We start from the raw sequence: 16,065 nt of genomic DNA on the forward strand, positions 1-16,065 counted from the left end.
TGCTTCACAGCCAAGTGCCCCTGATCCAAAGAGGGCACTGGGGAGGGTCCCGGGGGCTCCACCACCCCTAGAGTGCTGTCTAGGAGCCCACTCCCAGAAAGCTAGGGGGGAGAGAGCTGCTGCACCCACCTGGCCCACTTTCTCGCCCGCAGCTTCTTCCCCACCTCACCTCACTGTTCCAAGGTCAGATCCAGATCTTCTGAAACATTCTCAAAGAAAGAGCTAACCCTCACGCAGAGGCACAATCCAGGCGAGGCTGGTTATCTAAGCGAGTACAGCTGGGTCAGGCCAGGCTGCCTCAGCCCCGGGCGTTGGGAAATCACCGGCCCGCTGAGTCACGGCCCCACAGCCCGGCTCTGCCGTGACACAGCACATTCAAGCCGCCGCGGTCCCCCGGGGTCAGGGACACGCGAGGACAAGCTACAGACTGCTGGGAACTCAGCCCAGGGCGGGGGAGCCCCCGACGCCAGGGAAATCCCCGAACCACGCGGGCTGAGTGCAGGCTGGGCCCGGCCAGGACGCAGGGGTCGGCCCTCCCCTGCCCCGTTCCCCTGCCCCGCTCCGCCCCACTCCCCTGCCCTCCCTCGGGGCACCGACCCCGCCTCTCTAGGGGACGCAGAGGGTCCGAGCCCACGCTGGGAACCGGCGAGCGCCCGGCAAAGGCAAGTCCGAGAAGGCAGCGCCCTCGCCTCGCTCCGGGTCTCTGAGAAGCCCGGGCCCACCCCGCGGCTGTCACACCCGGCTCCGGGACGCGGGGGACGCACCTGGGGGGCGCACCTAGCGGAGGGCCCGCTCCTGAGCGCCGAGTAACGAGCCACGCACCTTGACGGCGCGGGGCTGCCACGCGCTGGGGCCGCCGCCGATGCTGACTCACGGTCCGCGGCCGCCGCCGGGGATTCAAACCCGGCCCGCGCCCCGCCCCCGCCGCGCGGGCCCCGCCCCGCAATGTGACTCGGCCCCGCCCCCGCCGCACTGGCCACGCCCTCCCCCAACCTTCCCCTCCCCCCGGGCGCACCCGGTCTCCGCGGCTCCTGGCCACGAGCTGGGCGGGCAGGTGGGCGCGGGCAGCGGGGGCTAGAGGTCTTCAGGCCGAAAGCCCCGGAGCCGCCCCCCTGCCCGGCTCCTCCTGCCCTGCCCACCTGCATCTGCAGCGGCTCCGGGCGGACTCAGGTGAAACACCGGAGCCAACACGGGCGCTGGCGGGGCGGGGCGGGGCGGGGCGGGGCGGGGCGGGGCAGCGTGACCTGGGGCCGCTGCCTGCCCTGCAGGACCCTCCTCCCTCCCAAGTCCGCGTGCCCGCCCAGCCCCATCTAAACGCGGGGTACGGAGCTCGCAGGTCACTCTTAATCTGAAACCTATTCCTACGAAGTGGAAGATGAAGGCAAATGGAACCTATCAGATGGGCCTGAAACGCTTTCACTAAATCTCTTAAATACAGAATCCGCTCATTTTCTCTGTTCCGTGCTTCAGTCACGGTATATCTACAACCTGAAGGAAACTGTACTATTAACAAGGAAAAAATGACCCAGTCTACACGCCTGCTTCGCCCCAAACCCTCCACAACAGCTAATAAAATGCACACGCAGGCAGGCGGGCTTACACCTGGGGCCATACAGTCCCGCTCGCTCCGGGAGTCCCTGAGCCTGGGGCACAGGAGTGCTCCGGGGTCAGCGGGCAGGACACTGCCCCTGGTGCCTGCGGCTAGTGCAGGGATGTAACTTCACAGTGATGCCTCAGGCATGGACAGAGGAAAAAAGTGAGGCTGGCACTGGGTGGCAAAGCTCACAATTTCAGTCGCAGCAGCAACAACAATACATTGCCTGTAACTAAGGCAATGTCGATCCTGGGGGGAAAAAAAAAAAATCCATCGCTTCACCTCTGAATAGCTGGTTCGGAATTTTTTTTTTTTTTTTTTTTTTTTTGAGACGGAGTCTTGCTCTGTCGCCCAGGCTGGAGTGCAGCGGCTGGATCTCAGCTCACTGCAAGCTCCGCCTCCCGGGTTTACACCATTCTCCTACCTCAGCCTCCCGATAGCTGGGACTACAGGCGCCCGCCACCTCGCCCGGCTAGTTTTTTGTATTTTTTAGTAGAGACGGGGTTTCACCATGTTAGCCAGGATGGTCTCGATCTCCTGACCTCGTGATCTGCCCGTCTCGGCCTCCCAAAGTGCTGGGATTACAGGCTTGAGCCACCACACCCGGCCAGGATTTTTTTTTTTTTTTTTTTTTTTGAGAACAAATCTCACTCTGTCGCCCAGGCTGGCATGCAGTGGCATGATCTCAGTTCACTGCAACCTCTGCCTTTGTGGTCCAAGCAATTCTCATGAGAAGCTGGGATTACAGGCGCAACCCACCACACCCAGCTAATTTTTGTATTTTTAGTAGAGACAGGGTTTTACCATGTTGGTCAGGCTAGTCTCGAACTTCTGACCTCAGGTGATCCACCCGCCCTGGCCTCCCAAAGTGCTGGGATTATAGGCGTGAACCACAGCTCACGGCTCAGGAAATATTTAAGTCAATGAAAGAACGTGCTTCAAGATCGCGAGTGACATACTAAAAGAGGTCGAAAACATACCTCAGATATGAAAAAATGTTTGGAAAAATTACTCCAAATGTGCTAACTCCAGTCCATCTGAGTTAGGTCAGCTACGCAGATGCAGCCACGCCTCTGTCAATCACACAGGCACCTGGCTCTGTTTTCCACCAGAGTAAGCAGAGTCCAAGATGGTCTCTCTTGTTTAGGATTTAATTTTCCTAAATATTTTTCTGCTATGCTCAAATTCTAGCATTACTTTTAGGTTGGGGAAGAGAAACTTCATTTAAAAAACAGAATGTATACTTATTTGTTTAAAAAAATAAGTGGCCGGGAGTGGTGGCTCATGCCTGTAATCCCAGCACTTTGGGAGGCTGAGGCGGGCGGATCATGAGGTCAAGAGTTCGAGACCAGCTTGACCAACATGGTGAAGCCCCGTCTCTACTAAAAATACAAAAATTTGCCAGGCGTGGTGGCGGGTGCCTGTAATCCCAGCTACTCAGGAGGCTGAGGCAGGAGAATTGCTTGAACCCGGGAGGCAGAGGTTGCAGTAAGACGAGATTGCACCACTATACTCCAGCCTGGACAACAGAGAAAGACTCTGTCTCAAAAAAAAAAAAAAAAAAATCAATCAATCAATCAATCAATCAATCAATCCTGGGTGGGCACAGTGGCTCACGCCTATAATCCCAGCATCTTGGGAGGCTGAGGTGGGCGGATCACTGAGGTCAGGAATTCAAGACCAGCCTAGCCAACATGCAAAACCCCATCTCTACTAAAAATACAAAAATTAACCGGGCATGGTGGCACACACCTGTAGTCCCAGCTACTCTGGAGGCTGTGGAGGAAGAACTGCTCGAACCTGGAAGGCAGAGGTTCCAGTGAGGCGAGATTGTGCCATTGCACTCCAGCCTGCATGACAGAGCAAGAAAAACAAAAGCACCTGCTCAGAGGCCAGACCCTCCTGGAGCTTTAGCCACTGTGTGGACTTCATCCCTGACCTGAGTTTCTGATGGGGATGTGTGAATTTGAGGGTGTGATTCAGCACGATCCAGGGCCTTGGATCACACAACCCATTTATGATAGCGATCTCAAATTAAAACAAGCACGTTCTAGCTAGGCCCATAGCGCCTGCCTGTGGTCTCAGCTACACTTGGGAGGCTGATGCAGGAGGGTCTCTTGAGCCCGGGAATTTGAGGCTGCAGCGAGCTGACTGCACCACTGCACTCTTGCCTGGATGACAGGGCAAGACCCTGTCTCAAAAAATAAAACCCCAAAACGAACAAAAACAAACTCAGGGAAGGCCGTCACCTGTGGGATCTCCAAGTGCTGTCCCTGGGCTGGAATGGAATGGGATGGGGGTGGGCACCCCAGCCCATTCAACTCCTGAGACCGCTCTGGTTCCAGAGGAACAGCATGTATGCCCTAGTTTCCAGCTGAACACACACGTGGGCTTGTTTCTGCATGAGAGAAAAATGAACACAGCGCTCCCGCCCATGGAGTATTCACGATTTTAAAAACCTGCCCTCTACGGTGAAGCCCTAACAGGAGTCATCTCACACCACATGCTTCCTCGTCCACAGAGGCTCCGGGAGAAGATGACTTCCAAAACAGACCGGAGGGCGGAAGTCTGAGTCCTGTCCTGAAACCAGGTGAGCCCTCCACAGCAAGGCAGAAACGAGAAGCCCTTCCCTGGGCGGGGCGGCCCAGCGCTCCCAGCCAGTGAGGACGAAACACACACAAACATGGCCTGAGCCTGTGCCCCTGCCCCGGCCCGACCGAGCCCCCCCGCACGGGCGCTGGGTCCATCCAGGATGCCCACTCTCCCCATGGCCTCCTGAGGGAGGGACTGGTCCTGGATTCTGGAGGTGCACGACAGAGCCCACATAGGAACACCAGGGCTGCGAGGGAGAGACGCATGCGGCCACAAAAGGTCCCAGTGTTTGGGAAAGAGACCTTTTAAAAACTTCAGGCCGGGTGTGGTGGCTCATGCCTGTAATCCCAGCACTTTGGGAGGCCGAGGTGGGAGGATCACTAGAGGTCGGGAGTTCGAGACCAGCCTGGCCAACATGGTGAAACCTCATCTCTACTAAAAACACAAAAATCAGCCGGGCATGGTGGCACCCGCCTACAGTCTCAGCCACTCAGGAGGCTGAGGCAGGAGAATCACTTGAATCCAGGAGGTAGAGGTTGCGGTGAGCCAAGATCACGCCACTGCCCTCCAATCTGGGTGACAGAGCGAGACTCTGTCTCAAAAAAACACACACACATGCTGGGCAGTGGCTCAAGCCTGTAATCCCAGCATTTTTGGAGGCCCAGGTGGGCAGATCATGAGGTCAGGAATTTAAGACCAGGCTGGCCAATATGGTAAAACCCCATCTCTACTAAAAATACAAAAAAAAAAAAAAAGAAGTTAGCCGGGCATGGTGGCAGGCACCTGTAATCCCAGCTACTCCGGAGGCTCAGACAGGAGAACGGCGTGAACCCAGGAGGCAGAAGTTGCAGTGAGCCAAGATCGTGCCACTGCACTCCAGCCTGGGCAACAGGAGGGAAACTCTGTCTCAAAAAAAAAAAAAAAAAAAATCAAAAACAAAAACAAAAAACCCCCCCACACACAAAACAAAAATGTAAAGGCCTGGGCTCAACCCCAAGGGGATGTAGGGATGGGACGGCCCCACAGCAACACAGGCTGAGAGCCATGCCCAGAAGATGCACCTGGCTTGCAGAGGTGCTGAGAGCGGGGCCCTGGGTGCTTGGGGGACTGAGGACCATCCTGGGGCCTCAGGAGCTGCACCTGGCTTTCCTTGCAGACACCACTCAGGATGAGACTGCTGTAGCGTCCTGCCGAGGTGCAGTCTGTGGCCTAAGTGGCCGCTGGGAAGAGTCTCTCTCCTCGGCCTCCTTGGCCGGCGGCGTCCAGGCCTGCACGGATGGAGCTGCTGGAGGCTTGCAGCTAGGCCCGAGCAGTTCCGTATGGGGCAACCACCAACGACCGGCAGCTGCGGCTCTTGGGCAGGAGTCATCGCGGGTCTGGCCGCCGGGCCGCCTCCCGCATCGACGCGGGCCCTGATGGTGCCGGGCTCCCACTCCGAGTCCCCAGAGTGTGCCCATGCAGACACTGGAGCAAGGGCCCCCACCATGTGGCCCCAGCAGCCCTGTCCTCCTGATCCCATGCCCAGCTCCCCCACCACACCCTGGACAGCAGAGGATGTAGAAGAGGAAGGGGTGGGCTCCAGGCCCGGGCTGAGCTGAGCAGGGCCCATCCTCACTGTACCCCCAACCCCATCCCACTCCACCCCAGCCCACGGACAGAACTTGGAGAGCAGCACAGGTGGCGGCCTTCCCCATGTCCCTCACTGTCACTGTCAGGAGAGGCAGGTTTGGGTCCCTTGGGCGCTGGTGGCCATGGAATGTGGGGCTTCAGCACGTCCCATCATTCACCAAGCGTCTCTGCAAGCAAAGCCCTGCACAGGTGCGGCAGGCGTCCCCCACCACTCCAACCTGTCCCCAGGGGCTGAAAGGGACCAAGGACACACACAGCCCAGCCCCTGGCACTGTCCCACCCCGAACTCTACCCCCTCTGGGCTTCTGGAACAATCTGCCCCCCAGGTTCTGGGCTTCCAGCCAGGCCCCGACGGGTCCCCACAGCCCAGCTCTATCACGTGTCTCAGTGCCCAGTGACTCCCTCCAGCTAAAGGCCTCCCAAAACTGCCAGCCCAGGTGCTCACAGCTTTGCCCCCGACTCTAAGCCTTCGCCGGGCTCCCCACCCCATCACTATCCCCCACTTTCAGTGCCCTCACTGGTCCACAACCCCTACTTTCAATTTTTTTTTTGACTTGGTCTCACTCTCTCACCCAGGCTGGAGTGCAGTGGTGCAATCACAGCTCACCACAGCCTCCACCTCCTGGGCTCAAGTGATCCTCCCACCTCAGCCTCCCAAATAGCTGGAACTACAGGTGTGCACCACCATGCCTGACAAATTATTTTTAGTAGAGACGGAGTCTCACTATGTTGCCCAGGCTGGTCTTGAACTTCTGGGCTCAAGTGATCCTCCTGCCTCGGCCTCCCACAGCACTGGGCGCACAGGCAGCCAACTCCCACGCCTCCCATCATCTGTCAGCAACCTCCCTGTTCTCTGTCCCTGGGCCGGGCGGCGCCCACTCTGCCTGGCTCCAGGGAGGCTCCTCGTCCCCAGTGCCCGTGGCACCCAGACCAGGAGCCTCTCTGAGCCAGGGCTTGTTTTCACAACCCCACGTGCAACACAACCAAAGTGACAAAAGACCGAAAACACATGTCTGGCTTCTTTACAAAAATGACGATTCTGTAACATGTCCTGAAATAGAAACGCTGTTCCTGAAAAGCTACAGCATGAGAACAGAAGGAGGTCAGGGAGAAAGGAGGATGGTGCCGGACTTACCGAGGACGGCCTCCACGGTGCTGCCAGCGGGGCTGAGCGGGAGGGCGCGGGTGGGGGGCGCGGGCAGTGCAGTGGGGGAGGAGCTGCCGGAGCCGGCGCTGGACGCCAGGCTGGACGCCACGCTGGAGCTCACGCTGGGGGCCGGCGGGTGGACGGCTGCAAACACGGCCAGGTGGTTCTGTTCAAAGACACAAACACCGTCAGCACGTGCCCCCTGCGTGGAGGAGGCAGCGCCACGTCAGCACCCTGCAGAAAGCACCACGGGACAGTGGCCGACTTCCACGCCCTGGCGAGGCCCGGGGAGAGTTTCCCAGACCCGGAGGGACTCTGACCACACTGAGGAGAAACACCAGGACGGGCACGGCAGCGGGCTATGGTGCACTTGGGAAAGGCACAGACACCTCTGGGAAGTGTCTCGTGAGCTTTTCTGCAGAAAATGTTTCAGGAGTAGACATCTGCCAGTAAAAATCAATCCGGCAGGTGCAGAAAGATGTGTCAGAGGCCAGGGGCCTGCCAGCCCAAGGGGCACACCTCCTGGGTGCCCCCACCCCAGCTCTCACTCAGGACTGGCTCCTGAGCACCTGTGGGGGCCCCCAGAGAAATGTCCTCCCAGGGACTTAAAAAGAGACCCAGCACCACTTCTAAAACATCCATAGCGTGGTCCTGTGACCTCATCACCAGGGAAAGTAAAACACGGGCAACTCACATTGTCTGTATTTGGTGGATAATAGATCAAAAGAAAAAGAGCAAGCACACAGAGCAGTGCTGAATAAAACCCAGTAACGGGCAGGGCGCTGCACACGAGAAAACACCCGATACAAATGACCCAGAGCCACCTACGAGGTCACTGCAAAATCGAGCATCAAAAGCTGGATTAGAATGAGTTTCTGGCCAGGCACGGTGGCTCATGTTTGTAATCCCTGCACTTTGGGAGGCCGAGGTGGGCCGAGGTGGGCGGATTACTGGAGGTCAGGAGTTCGAGACCAGCCTGGCCAACGTGGTGAAACGCTGTCTCTACTAAAAACACAAAAAAAATTAGCCAGGGCCGGGCGTGGTGGCTCACACCTGTAATCCCAGCACTTTGGGAGGCCAAGGTGGGCGGATCACCTGAGATCAGGAGTTCGAGACCAGGCTGCTCAATATGGAGAAACCCCGTCTCTACTAAAAATACAAAAAATTAGCCAGGCATTGTGGCAGGCACCTATGGTCCCAGCTACTCGGGAGGCTGAGGCAGGAGAATCGCTTGAACCCAGGAGGCAGAGGTTGCGGTGAGCCAAGATCGCACCACTGCACTGCAGCCCGGGCAACAGAGAGACTCTATTTCTAAAAAAAAAAATGAATTGCATACTGAAATATTACAGTTGAAATGATATGATATTTGGGTTTTGCTGAAAAGTAATGCAGGAAAAGTTAACCTTGGGGGGTATGATTCTACTAGTTCACCTGCTTAAGTAAAACTGTCCATAACGAAGAAATTTTAACATGCATTTCCTAAGGGTGAGAAATTAGGCACTGACTAGTCCTCAAGAACGCACCTGGCTCCAGGCTTCTGTGGCCTTGCGGTCCTGCTGCCTGCACTGGCTTCCTTCTGGATAACGGATTTGCCCCTCAGCCCACGGCACAGGAGGTGCACAGAGCCCCCGTGACTGACTCTGAAAACAGTCTCCTCCAGCTGCAAACTCTGGAGACAGCCGCCAGAGCTCCCCTCGCAGGTGCAAGATGGGGCCTGCCCCCTCGTCCATAATCCACTTCCCCTCCCTGGCCCGGAGACCACTTTCCCTCAAGCCGTGAAAAAAGGAACCACAGTCCACCCCGTCAGCATCAGGGACGGCGGTAACTCCTGCACCCAACACCACAGACCCACCCAGTCATGCAACGCCAGGGACCCTCCCAGCCATGCATGGCGCTGCCGACACCCCCCATCAATCACCCATGGTGAGCCTGGTGACAGGGTTGCTGGAAGCCTCACGTTCTCTAGCAAGCAGCCCAGAAACACGGTGGGTGATTCGAGACCTGGTGCCATCTCAGTGGCAACCCGCCCTCTACCCCTGGCGCTTCCTATCTCTGCTCCAGAGCCTCGATGTGGCCCCAGGAAGGCTGAGAAGGACCTCCCAACAGACGTTCCGGTGACCCGACATCCAGGAGCGACACAGACACCTGGGAGCTCCTTGTTCCCCGACAGCTTGGATCAGGGAGGGGACCGACCTTCTCTACCAGCAAAGGACAGGGCCACCCGGGCTGCGGGACCGAGGAGGCGGGCACCAGCAAGGGGTGAGTGACGTGGGGCAGTCTGCCGAGCTCACCGCATCCAGCAGCTGTGACTCAGAACCAAAAGCTCAGGGACGGCAATGCACTGCCCTCCGGGGATGTGGGCGCTGCACAGCTGCACGGCCCGCAGAAGCCCTCCCCCACCCCCTCCTTGTCCCATCTCTTGGCAGCCCACCCTGTGTCTCAGGGTCTGCCTGGGTCCCTGCTCTGGGGCACGGTCCCTACACACAAGCTGCCCCTGCTCCGCCAGGCTGAGGTCCACCATGTCCTGACCCACCAGTAGCCAAGAGGCCACCGCCCGCGTCACAGTCACCCCTGTGGATGTCCTCCCAGCTCCATGACCCCTGTAGGCGTCTCAGTCCTTGCCTGAACCCAACTCCAGAGCATCACCCAGGCCCAGAGGCCACCTCCCAAATAAGGGAGAGCCTAGGGACTATTGCCTGGAAGGGCCCGGGCCCACCAAGAAGCCATGGACAATGCTGGGGTTTGCAGAGCAGGCCTGCCCTGCCCTGGGTCAGACAGGGAGCCTGTGCCCCGCACCTGTGTCTGCATAGAGCCCAAGAACGCAGAAAGCCGGGGGGCACCACAGTGCAGGCGCCACATTTGCCCCCAAAGCAGCGCCGGTCTGAGCGCTGGGCACAGGCTGACCCTCAGCTAGGAGGCGGCCTCAGGCTCCCAAAGCACTGCCCGGCCCAGGGTGAGTGCAGCAGCCTGAGAAGCCAAGGCCGCCTCCTTCCGGAGTGTCTGCAGGAGAGACTCCACCCGGGGAGCCTTCCCCAGCCTACTGGAGGCCATAAACCAAGAGGGATGGGAGAGGAAGCCTCAGCGCTGAGTGACTCCCAGACCCCATGCTGACCCTGCCCGGGAGCTGGCCGGGGTGATGTGCACACTGTGACTTCAGCCCAAATGATCACCTGAAATCATCAACATCCAGGTCAGTCCTTGTTTGCCAAGGTACAACAGCCACACACGACGGGCCTGGTATGGGGGCCCATCCACAGGAGGGCTGGGCATGGTGAGAGGCGTCAGACGAGAGCCCCATAGGGATGCCGCACCTGCGCTAACACCGGCACCGCCTGCCCCGTGAGGACGCCGTGGGGACGCCGCACCTCCGCTAACACCGGCACTGCCTGCCTGTTTTTCTTCTCTGTATTACGGTGAAATATAACATTTACTACAGTGGTCACGGGTCGGTGTAGTCCGTGGCATGAATTCCATCCACGCCGCTGTGCAGCCATCACCGCATCCATCCCCAGAGTGCCTCATCTCCCATCCGGAAGCTCTGACCCCAGGAACACCAGCTCCCTCCCCAGCCCGGCCGCGCACCCACCGTGCTACCTGCTGTCTGTGAATGTGGCTCCACTCGCGGCCTCCTGCGAGTGGAATCACACAGGATCTGCCTTTCAGTACCTGGCTCGTTTCAGTCAGCACAGTGTCTGTTATGGACCAAGCGTGTCCCCCCCAAATTCCTACATGGAAGCCGTGACCCCCGGCGTGACTAAATTTGGAGATAGGCCTGTGAGGAGTAATTAAGGTGAGACGAGTTCTTAGGCCGGGCGTGGAGGCTCACACCTGTGATCCCAACACTTTGGGAGGCCAGAACAGGAGGACTGCTTGAGCCCAGGAGTTCAAGACCATCCTGTACAACACAGTGAGACCCCATTTCTTAAAAAATACAAAAATTGGCCAAGCCTGGCGGTGTGGGCCTGGGGTCCCAGCGACTCAGGAGGCTGAGGTGGGAGGACTGCTTCAAGCCTGGGAGTCCCGGGCTGCAGTGAGCTGGACTGGGCCGCCGCACCCCACCTGGGTGACAGAGCCAGACCCTGTCTCAAAAAATTCAAGAAACTAAAAAACAATGACATGAGGTGCTGGGGCAGGGCCCTACGCAGCCGCTCTCGCCAGGAAGAGACCCCGGGATGCCACACACAGAGGAGTGACCCAGAGGATACGGAGGAGGCGGCGTCTGCACCTAGGGGGACTCAGGAGCCTCAGCCCCCAGAACTGAGAGAGAATCGCGTGCTGCTGCTTGGGGTGTGGTTTTGGTTTTGGTTTGGTTTGAGATAGGGCCTCACTCTCGCCCAGGCTGGAGTGCTCGGCTCACTGCAACCTCCAACTCCTGGGCTCAAGCAATTCTCCTGCCTCAGCCTCCCAAAGTGCTGGAACCACAGGTGTGAGCTACTATGCCCAACCAAAACTCCCTCATTCATTCATTTACTTAGAGATGGACTCTTGTTCTGTGTCACCCAGGCTGGAGCGCAGTGGCATGATCTTGGTTCACTACAACATCCACCTCCCGGCTTCAAGCGATTCTCCTGCCTCAGTTTCCTGAGTAGCCGGGACTACAGGCACGTGCCACCACGCCTGGCTAATATTTTGCATTTTTAGTAGAGATGGGGTTTCACTATGTTGGCCAGGCTGGTCCCGAACTCCTGACCTCGTGATCCGCCCTCCTTGGCCTCTCAAAGTGCTTGGATTATAGGTGTGAGCCAACGCACCAGGCAAGTTCTGCTGTTTAAATGGCCCCATCTGCATCCTTCCCTTGTAGCCCAAGGAAAGTAACACAGATGGGCTCCAAAGGGCCCCTCTTATTTCCCTGAGCAGAAAACGGCAGGAGGTTTTGGCTTTGTTGTTTCCAAGGTATAACACGAATGTTCCAAACAGACAAACACGGGGGCACCAGGGGAGAGCTAATTCTGTCACAAGCAGATGTTAACCAGACGGCTTTGTGAGCCCAGAGTGGGAGGGACCAAGGATGCACCAGCCCAGCCCTAAGGCAATGTCGCACCGGCAGGCATGAGGGCCGCGGGGAGCCTTGGGGCCTGTACCTGCTTGCTGTCCTGCTCGCTGCCCTTCAGGCCGCCCTCGGCCGGCGAGTCTCTCCGCTTGGCCTGCAACATAAAAAAGAGTCATGTGAGGAAAAAGCGGGGAGGAAATGTGAATTAAAAATATACATATTCAGGCTGGGCACAGTGGCAGCACTTTGGGAGGCTGAGGCGGGTGGATCACCTGAGGTCAGGAGTTTGAGACCAGCCTGGCCAACGAAAACCTGTCTCTACTAAAAATACCAAAAATAGCCAGGCACAGTAGCACATGCCTGTAGTTTCAGCTACTCGAGAAGCGGAGGCAAAAGAATCACTTGAACCCAGGAGGTGGAGGTTACAGTGAGCCGAGATGGCACCATTGCACTCCAGCCTGGGCAACAAGAGTGAAACTCCGTCTCAAAAAATAAAATTAAAAAATAAAAAAAAAGGGAATTGCTTGAACCCGGGAGGTAGAGGCTGCAGTGAGCCAAGGTTGTACCACTGCACTCCAGCCTGGGTGATAAAGTGAGACTCCGTCTCCAAAAAAAAAAAAAAGAACACCACACACACGCATATGTATATATATACACACCTACCCAGCAGTACTTCTGGTTCCTAAAGATATGTATACACACACACACATGCGCGCAGATGTAAGCTCTGCTCAGAATTTAGACAAATGCTATTTTTTTTCTTTTTTGAGACAGGATTTCACTGTCTCCCAGGCTGGAGCACGGTGGTGTGACCTCCCTGGCTAAAGCAATCCTCCTGTCTCAGCCTGCCAAGAAGCTGGGGGCACAGGCATTTGCCAGTGGACCCAGTTAATTTTTCAAAGCTTTCTGTAGAGACAGGGTCTCATTTTGTTGCCCAGGCTGGTCTTGAACTCCTGACCTCAAGCGATTGTCCCACCTCAGCCTCCTAAAGTAGTTGGTTTACAGGCGTGAGCCACTGCAATTGGCCAAGGATGCCAAATCTTGAAGGTTTCATGAAACAGAAGAGACGTCTGAATCTGCTGGCTCCCTGTCGGTTCTCCTAAGTTCCATTTCTTTTCTTTTATTTTTCTGAGACAGTCTCCCTCTGTCGTCCAGGCTGGAGTGCAGTGGCGCAATCTCAGCTCACTGTAACCTCCTCCTACTGGGTTCAAGCGATTCTCCCGCCTCAGCCTCTGGAGTAGCTGGGACCGCAGGCGCGCACCACCACGCCCGGCTAATTTTTGTATTTTTAGTAGAGATGGTGGTTTCACCATGTTGGCCAGGCTGGTCTCGAACTCCTGACCTCAGGTGATCCACTCGCCTTGGCCTCCCAACGTGCTGGAATTACAGGCATGAACCACCGCGCCCGGCCCTGAGTTCCATTTCTTACATTTAAACGTGGCTCTCTGACCTTGGGTTGGTCTGTGTGAAGGCAGGTGCCAGCTCTAGACTCCCCAAACCAACCACAGTGTCAAACCCCAAACCGAGCCATGGGCCTAAGGCAGAGGCTCACGTGAAGCTCTAAGACACACACGAGGGGTCAGAGCGTCCCACCCCACAACATGCCACTCTCTGGGAAAAAGATTATTTCGAATTGAAAGCAGCTGAGAAACAGCAGACGCAGGAACCGCTCTCCGCTCCCTTCCTGCCTCGAAGCCGGGCGTGAACTCCCTGTGAAGGTGCCCTCTCCCCTCTCCACACCAGGAGGAGAGGCTGCGTAACCACCCTCACTGAAGTTACTCTAATCTTCCGCCAGTCTCCCCCAGAGCCTTACCTTCCTAGGAGCCCAACCCCCCTTCCCCCCTTTTTTTTTTGAAAGAGTCTCGCTCTGTCACCAGACTGGAGTGAACTGGCGGGATCTCAGCTCACCACAACCTCCGTCTCCTGGGTTCAAGCAATTCTCCTGCCTCAGCCTCCTGAGTAGCTGGGATTACAGGCGTCCACCACCACACCCAGTTAATTTTTGTATTTTTAGGATAGACAGGGTTTCACCATGTTGGCCAGGCTGGTCTCGAACTCCTCACCTCAGGTGATCCGCCCGCCTCAGCCTCCCGAAGTGCTAGGATGACAGGCATGAGCCACCGCCCCTGGCCTAGTGGCAAGGATTTTCTAGACTCTTCTAGAAGAGCCACAAACTCCACAGACTGCCTGCGACCACACTGCTGAAAACTCACATGCATCCACATCCCTAACAGTTCAATTAAACCAAAGGACACTTGGTATTGTCCCGGGAACACCGTTCACTTACGTTTCCCGGCTGGCCGCTGCCCGTGGAGGCAGGACTCGTGAGGTGGAGGTCACGGCAGCCCCAGTCATTCACCATCCCCAGGCTCTCTGCAAGGACAGGGGAGCAGCAGGCTCTGAGGGCCACCGGTGGGTGACAGGAACACGCAGTCTCTGCACCACACGTCAGGGCCGAGCGTGCGTGGCCTTGTCACAATCATCCCTCAGGGGTGCAGCAGAGGACGGCCGGGCAATGACAGGGGACGCTCAGGCCTTAGACCAGTGTTTCATGTTTTTACCACGAAAAGCAATGTTTAAAATGTGAACAAGAGCTGCCCTCCCTACTAAAACCAAAAACAAAGGGAAATTGGAGCTTGCGACCACAGGCAGAAAACCCGGAGCCCAAACCCCAGCTGCGAGGAGGCGGCCGCGGGTTCCCACCGGGGCTTGTTTCTGCTGCTGGGAACTTATTAGGGACCACGCGATCGCCAAAGCTAAGCCCTCATCCTCTGGACCGCGGACGGCTCTGGAAAGCAAGGGCTCAGCCCGAGCCACCCTTGCTCGAGGGTCTCTGCTGTGTCCCCGAGGGAGCTGGGGTGGGCAGACCCCTCTCTCCACAAGGGTGGTGCTGCTCCTGGGTGGGCGCCCGGCAAGATGGCAGTCTCAGGGCAAGGCCCAGGCAGCGGGGGTAGAAGGACCCAGCTTGGATGCCCAGGAGGCAGGTGGAGGCGCCAGCCGGCCCACACCAGGACTCAGCCTCCACGCTCGGGGCCCCATCGTGCCTGGAGACAGGGTCCCTGCAGGTTCCACCTGGCCTGGCCCACGCCAGCGTGGAGGGAACCCAGCCTCATGTGGCACAAACACCCCAGGGAGCCTCCATGGGCATGTCAGGGACCCCCCACCCCCAACCACAGTGCTGAGCTCCCGCCCGTCTTCCAGGCCCTCGTGACCAGCTCCGGGTCATCAGTAACTCCAGTGAGGGCCTGCAGAGCCGCAGAACCTGCTCAGGTGAAGCTGCCACAGGGACGGTCACTCACTCTCAATGTGTGCAAAGGCGCAGAAGGGGCCGCGAGGGCAGTACCCGGTTTGGCGCATGTCGTTGCATTTCGTAGATTTGTAGATCTGGGGGAAAAAATGAAATGAAGACACTTGATTGGATATGGGATCCTGTGGAAAGATCACAGCTGGCATCATCCCAAGGTAGAGGATGAAGCTCCAAGTCATAACAAGACAACCCTGAGAAGAGGGGTGTGGGCCCTGCCCTCCTCCACCGTGTGCCCTTGGTCCCCACATCCCTCCTCTCTGCACAGCCGACCCACAGGGAACAGGCACACCTGTGGGCCATTCCCGCAGCATCTGCCCTCCAGTCACGGGCAAAGTCATTTCCCTGCTGATCTTCTCTGAAAGATGCACCAAATTCAGAGTCTGGTATGCAGCAGGTGCCTAATAAGCGCCTATTAAAAGCAGCACGTGTCTCTGTTCCCTGACCAGACCCACTGACCCTTCACCTAGGGCGACAGCCCCTCTCATGGGTCAACAACGCTTAAGACCCAGCAAAGGACAGACCGGCCTGGAAGCCCCCAGTCCGCCTTCAGAGGGCCTGGCCCAGCCCCTCCTGCTCCGCAGCTCTCCGGGAAGGACACAGCCACTGGCACACCTGGCCCCCAGTGCCCACACCTGCCTGGGTCCCAGCAGGAAGCCTCTCTCCTGCCCTCCAGCCTGGCCCCACCCCACGGCTCTCCCACCACGAGGCACCTGTGGGGGCTCGTTCACTTGTTCATTTTGTTTGTTTTTTGAGAGAGTCTCGCGCTGTTGCCCAGGCTGGAGTGCAGTGGCGTGATCTCAACTCAA

The 16,065-nt window shown here is 57.7% G+C and overlaps 1 protein-coding gene and 1 long non-coding RNA gene across 18 annotated transcripts in view; both read right to left on the bottom strand.

The window, feature by feature from the left end:
• The window catches only part of UNKL (unk like zinc finger), a 48,438-nt gene that overhangs the window by 12,962 nt on the left and 19,411 nt on the right, over positions 1 to 16,065 (bottom strand). For 8 of the 17 annotated variants that reach the window (XR_013411367.1, XR_013411369.1, XR_003725482.2 and 5 more), the window contains 4 exons: positions 15,252 to 15,336; positions 14,240 to 14,325; positions 12,044 to 12,106; positions 6,951 to 7,128 (listed from right to left, as the gene is read on the bottom strand). Coding sequence is in view for 7 of the 17 variants with exons in the window: in XM_077985147.1 (XP_077841273.1) it covers positions 6,951 to 7,128; positions 12,044 to 12,106; positions 14,240 to 14,325; positions 15,252 to 15,336 (412 nt within the window). In the remaining 10 variants the exon portion in view is untranslated. Of the gene's footprint in view, positions 1 to 169; positions 265 to 764; positions 948 to 1,015; positions 1,192 to 6,950; positions 7,129 to 12,043; positions 12,107 to 14,239; positions 14,326 to 15,251; positions 15,382 to 16,065 lie in introns of those variants that run through there. The other 9 variants (XR_013411371.1, XM_077985150.1, XM_077985151.1 and 6 more) reach the window with 6 other exon arrangements.
• On the bottom strand, positions 1,897 to 6,860 carry LOC144337818 (uncharacterized). Its single transcript, XR_013411414.1, has 3 exons — positions 6,444 to 6,860; positions 3,363 to 3,731; positions 1,897 to 2,034 (listed from the first exon to the last, which is right to left on the bottom strand). It is a non-coding gene; the product is annotated as an uncharacterized LOC144337818 (long non-coding RNA).

Source organism: Macaca mulatta, chromosome 20 (genome assembly GCF_049350105.2).
Source record: "Macaca mulatta isolate MMU2019108-1 chromosome 20, T2T-MMU8v2.0, whole genome shotgun sequence".
Lineage (NCBI taxonomy): Eukaryota > Metazoa > Chordata > Mammalia > Primates > Cercopithecidae > Macaca > Macaca mulatta.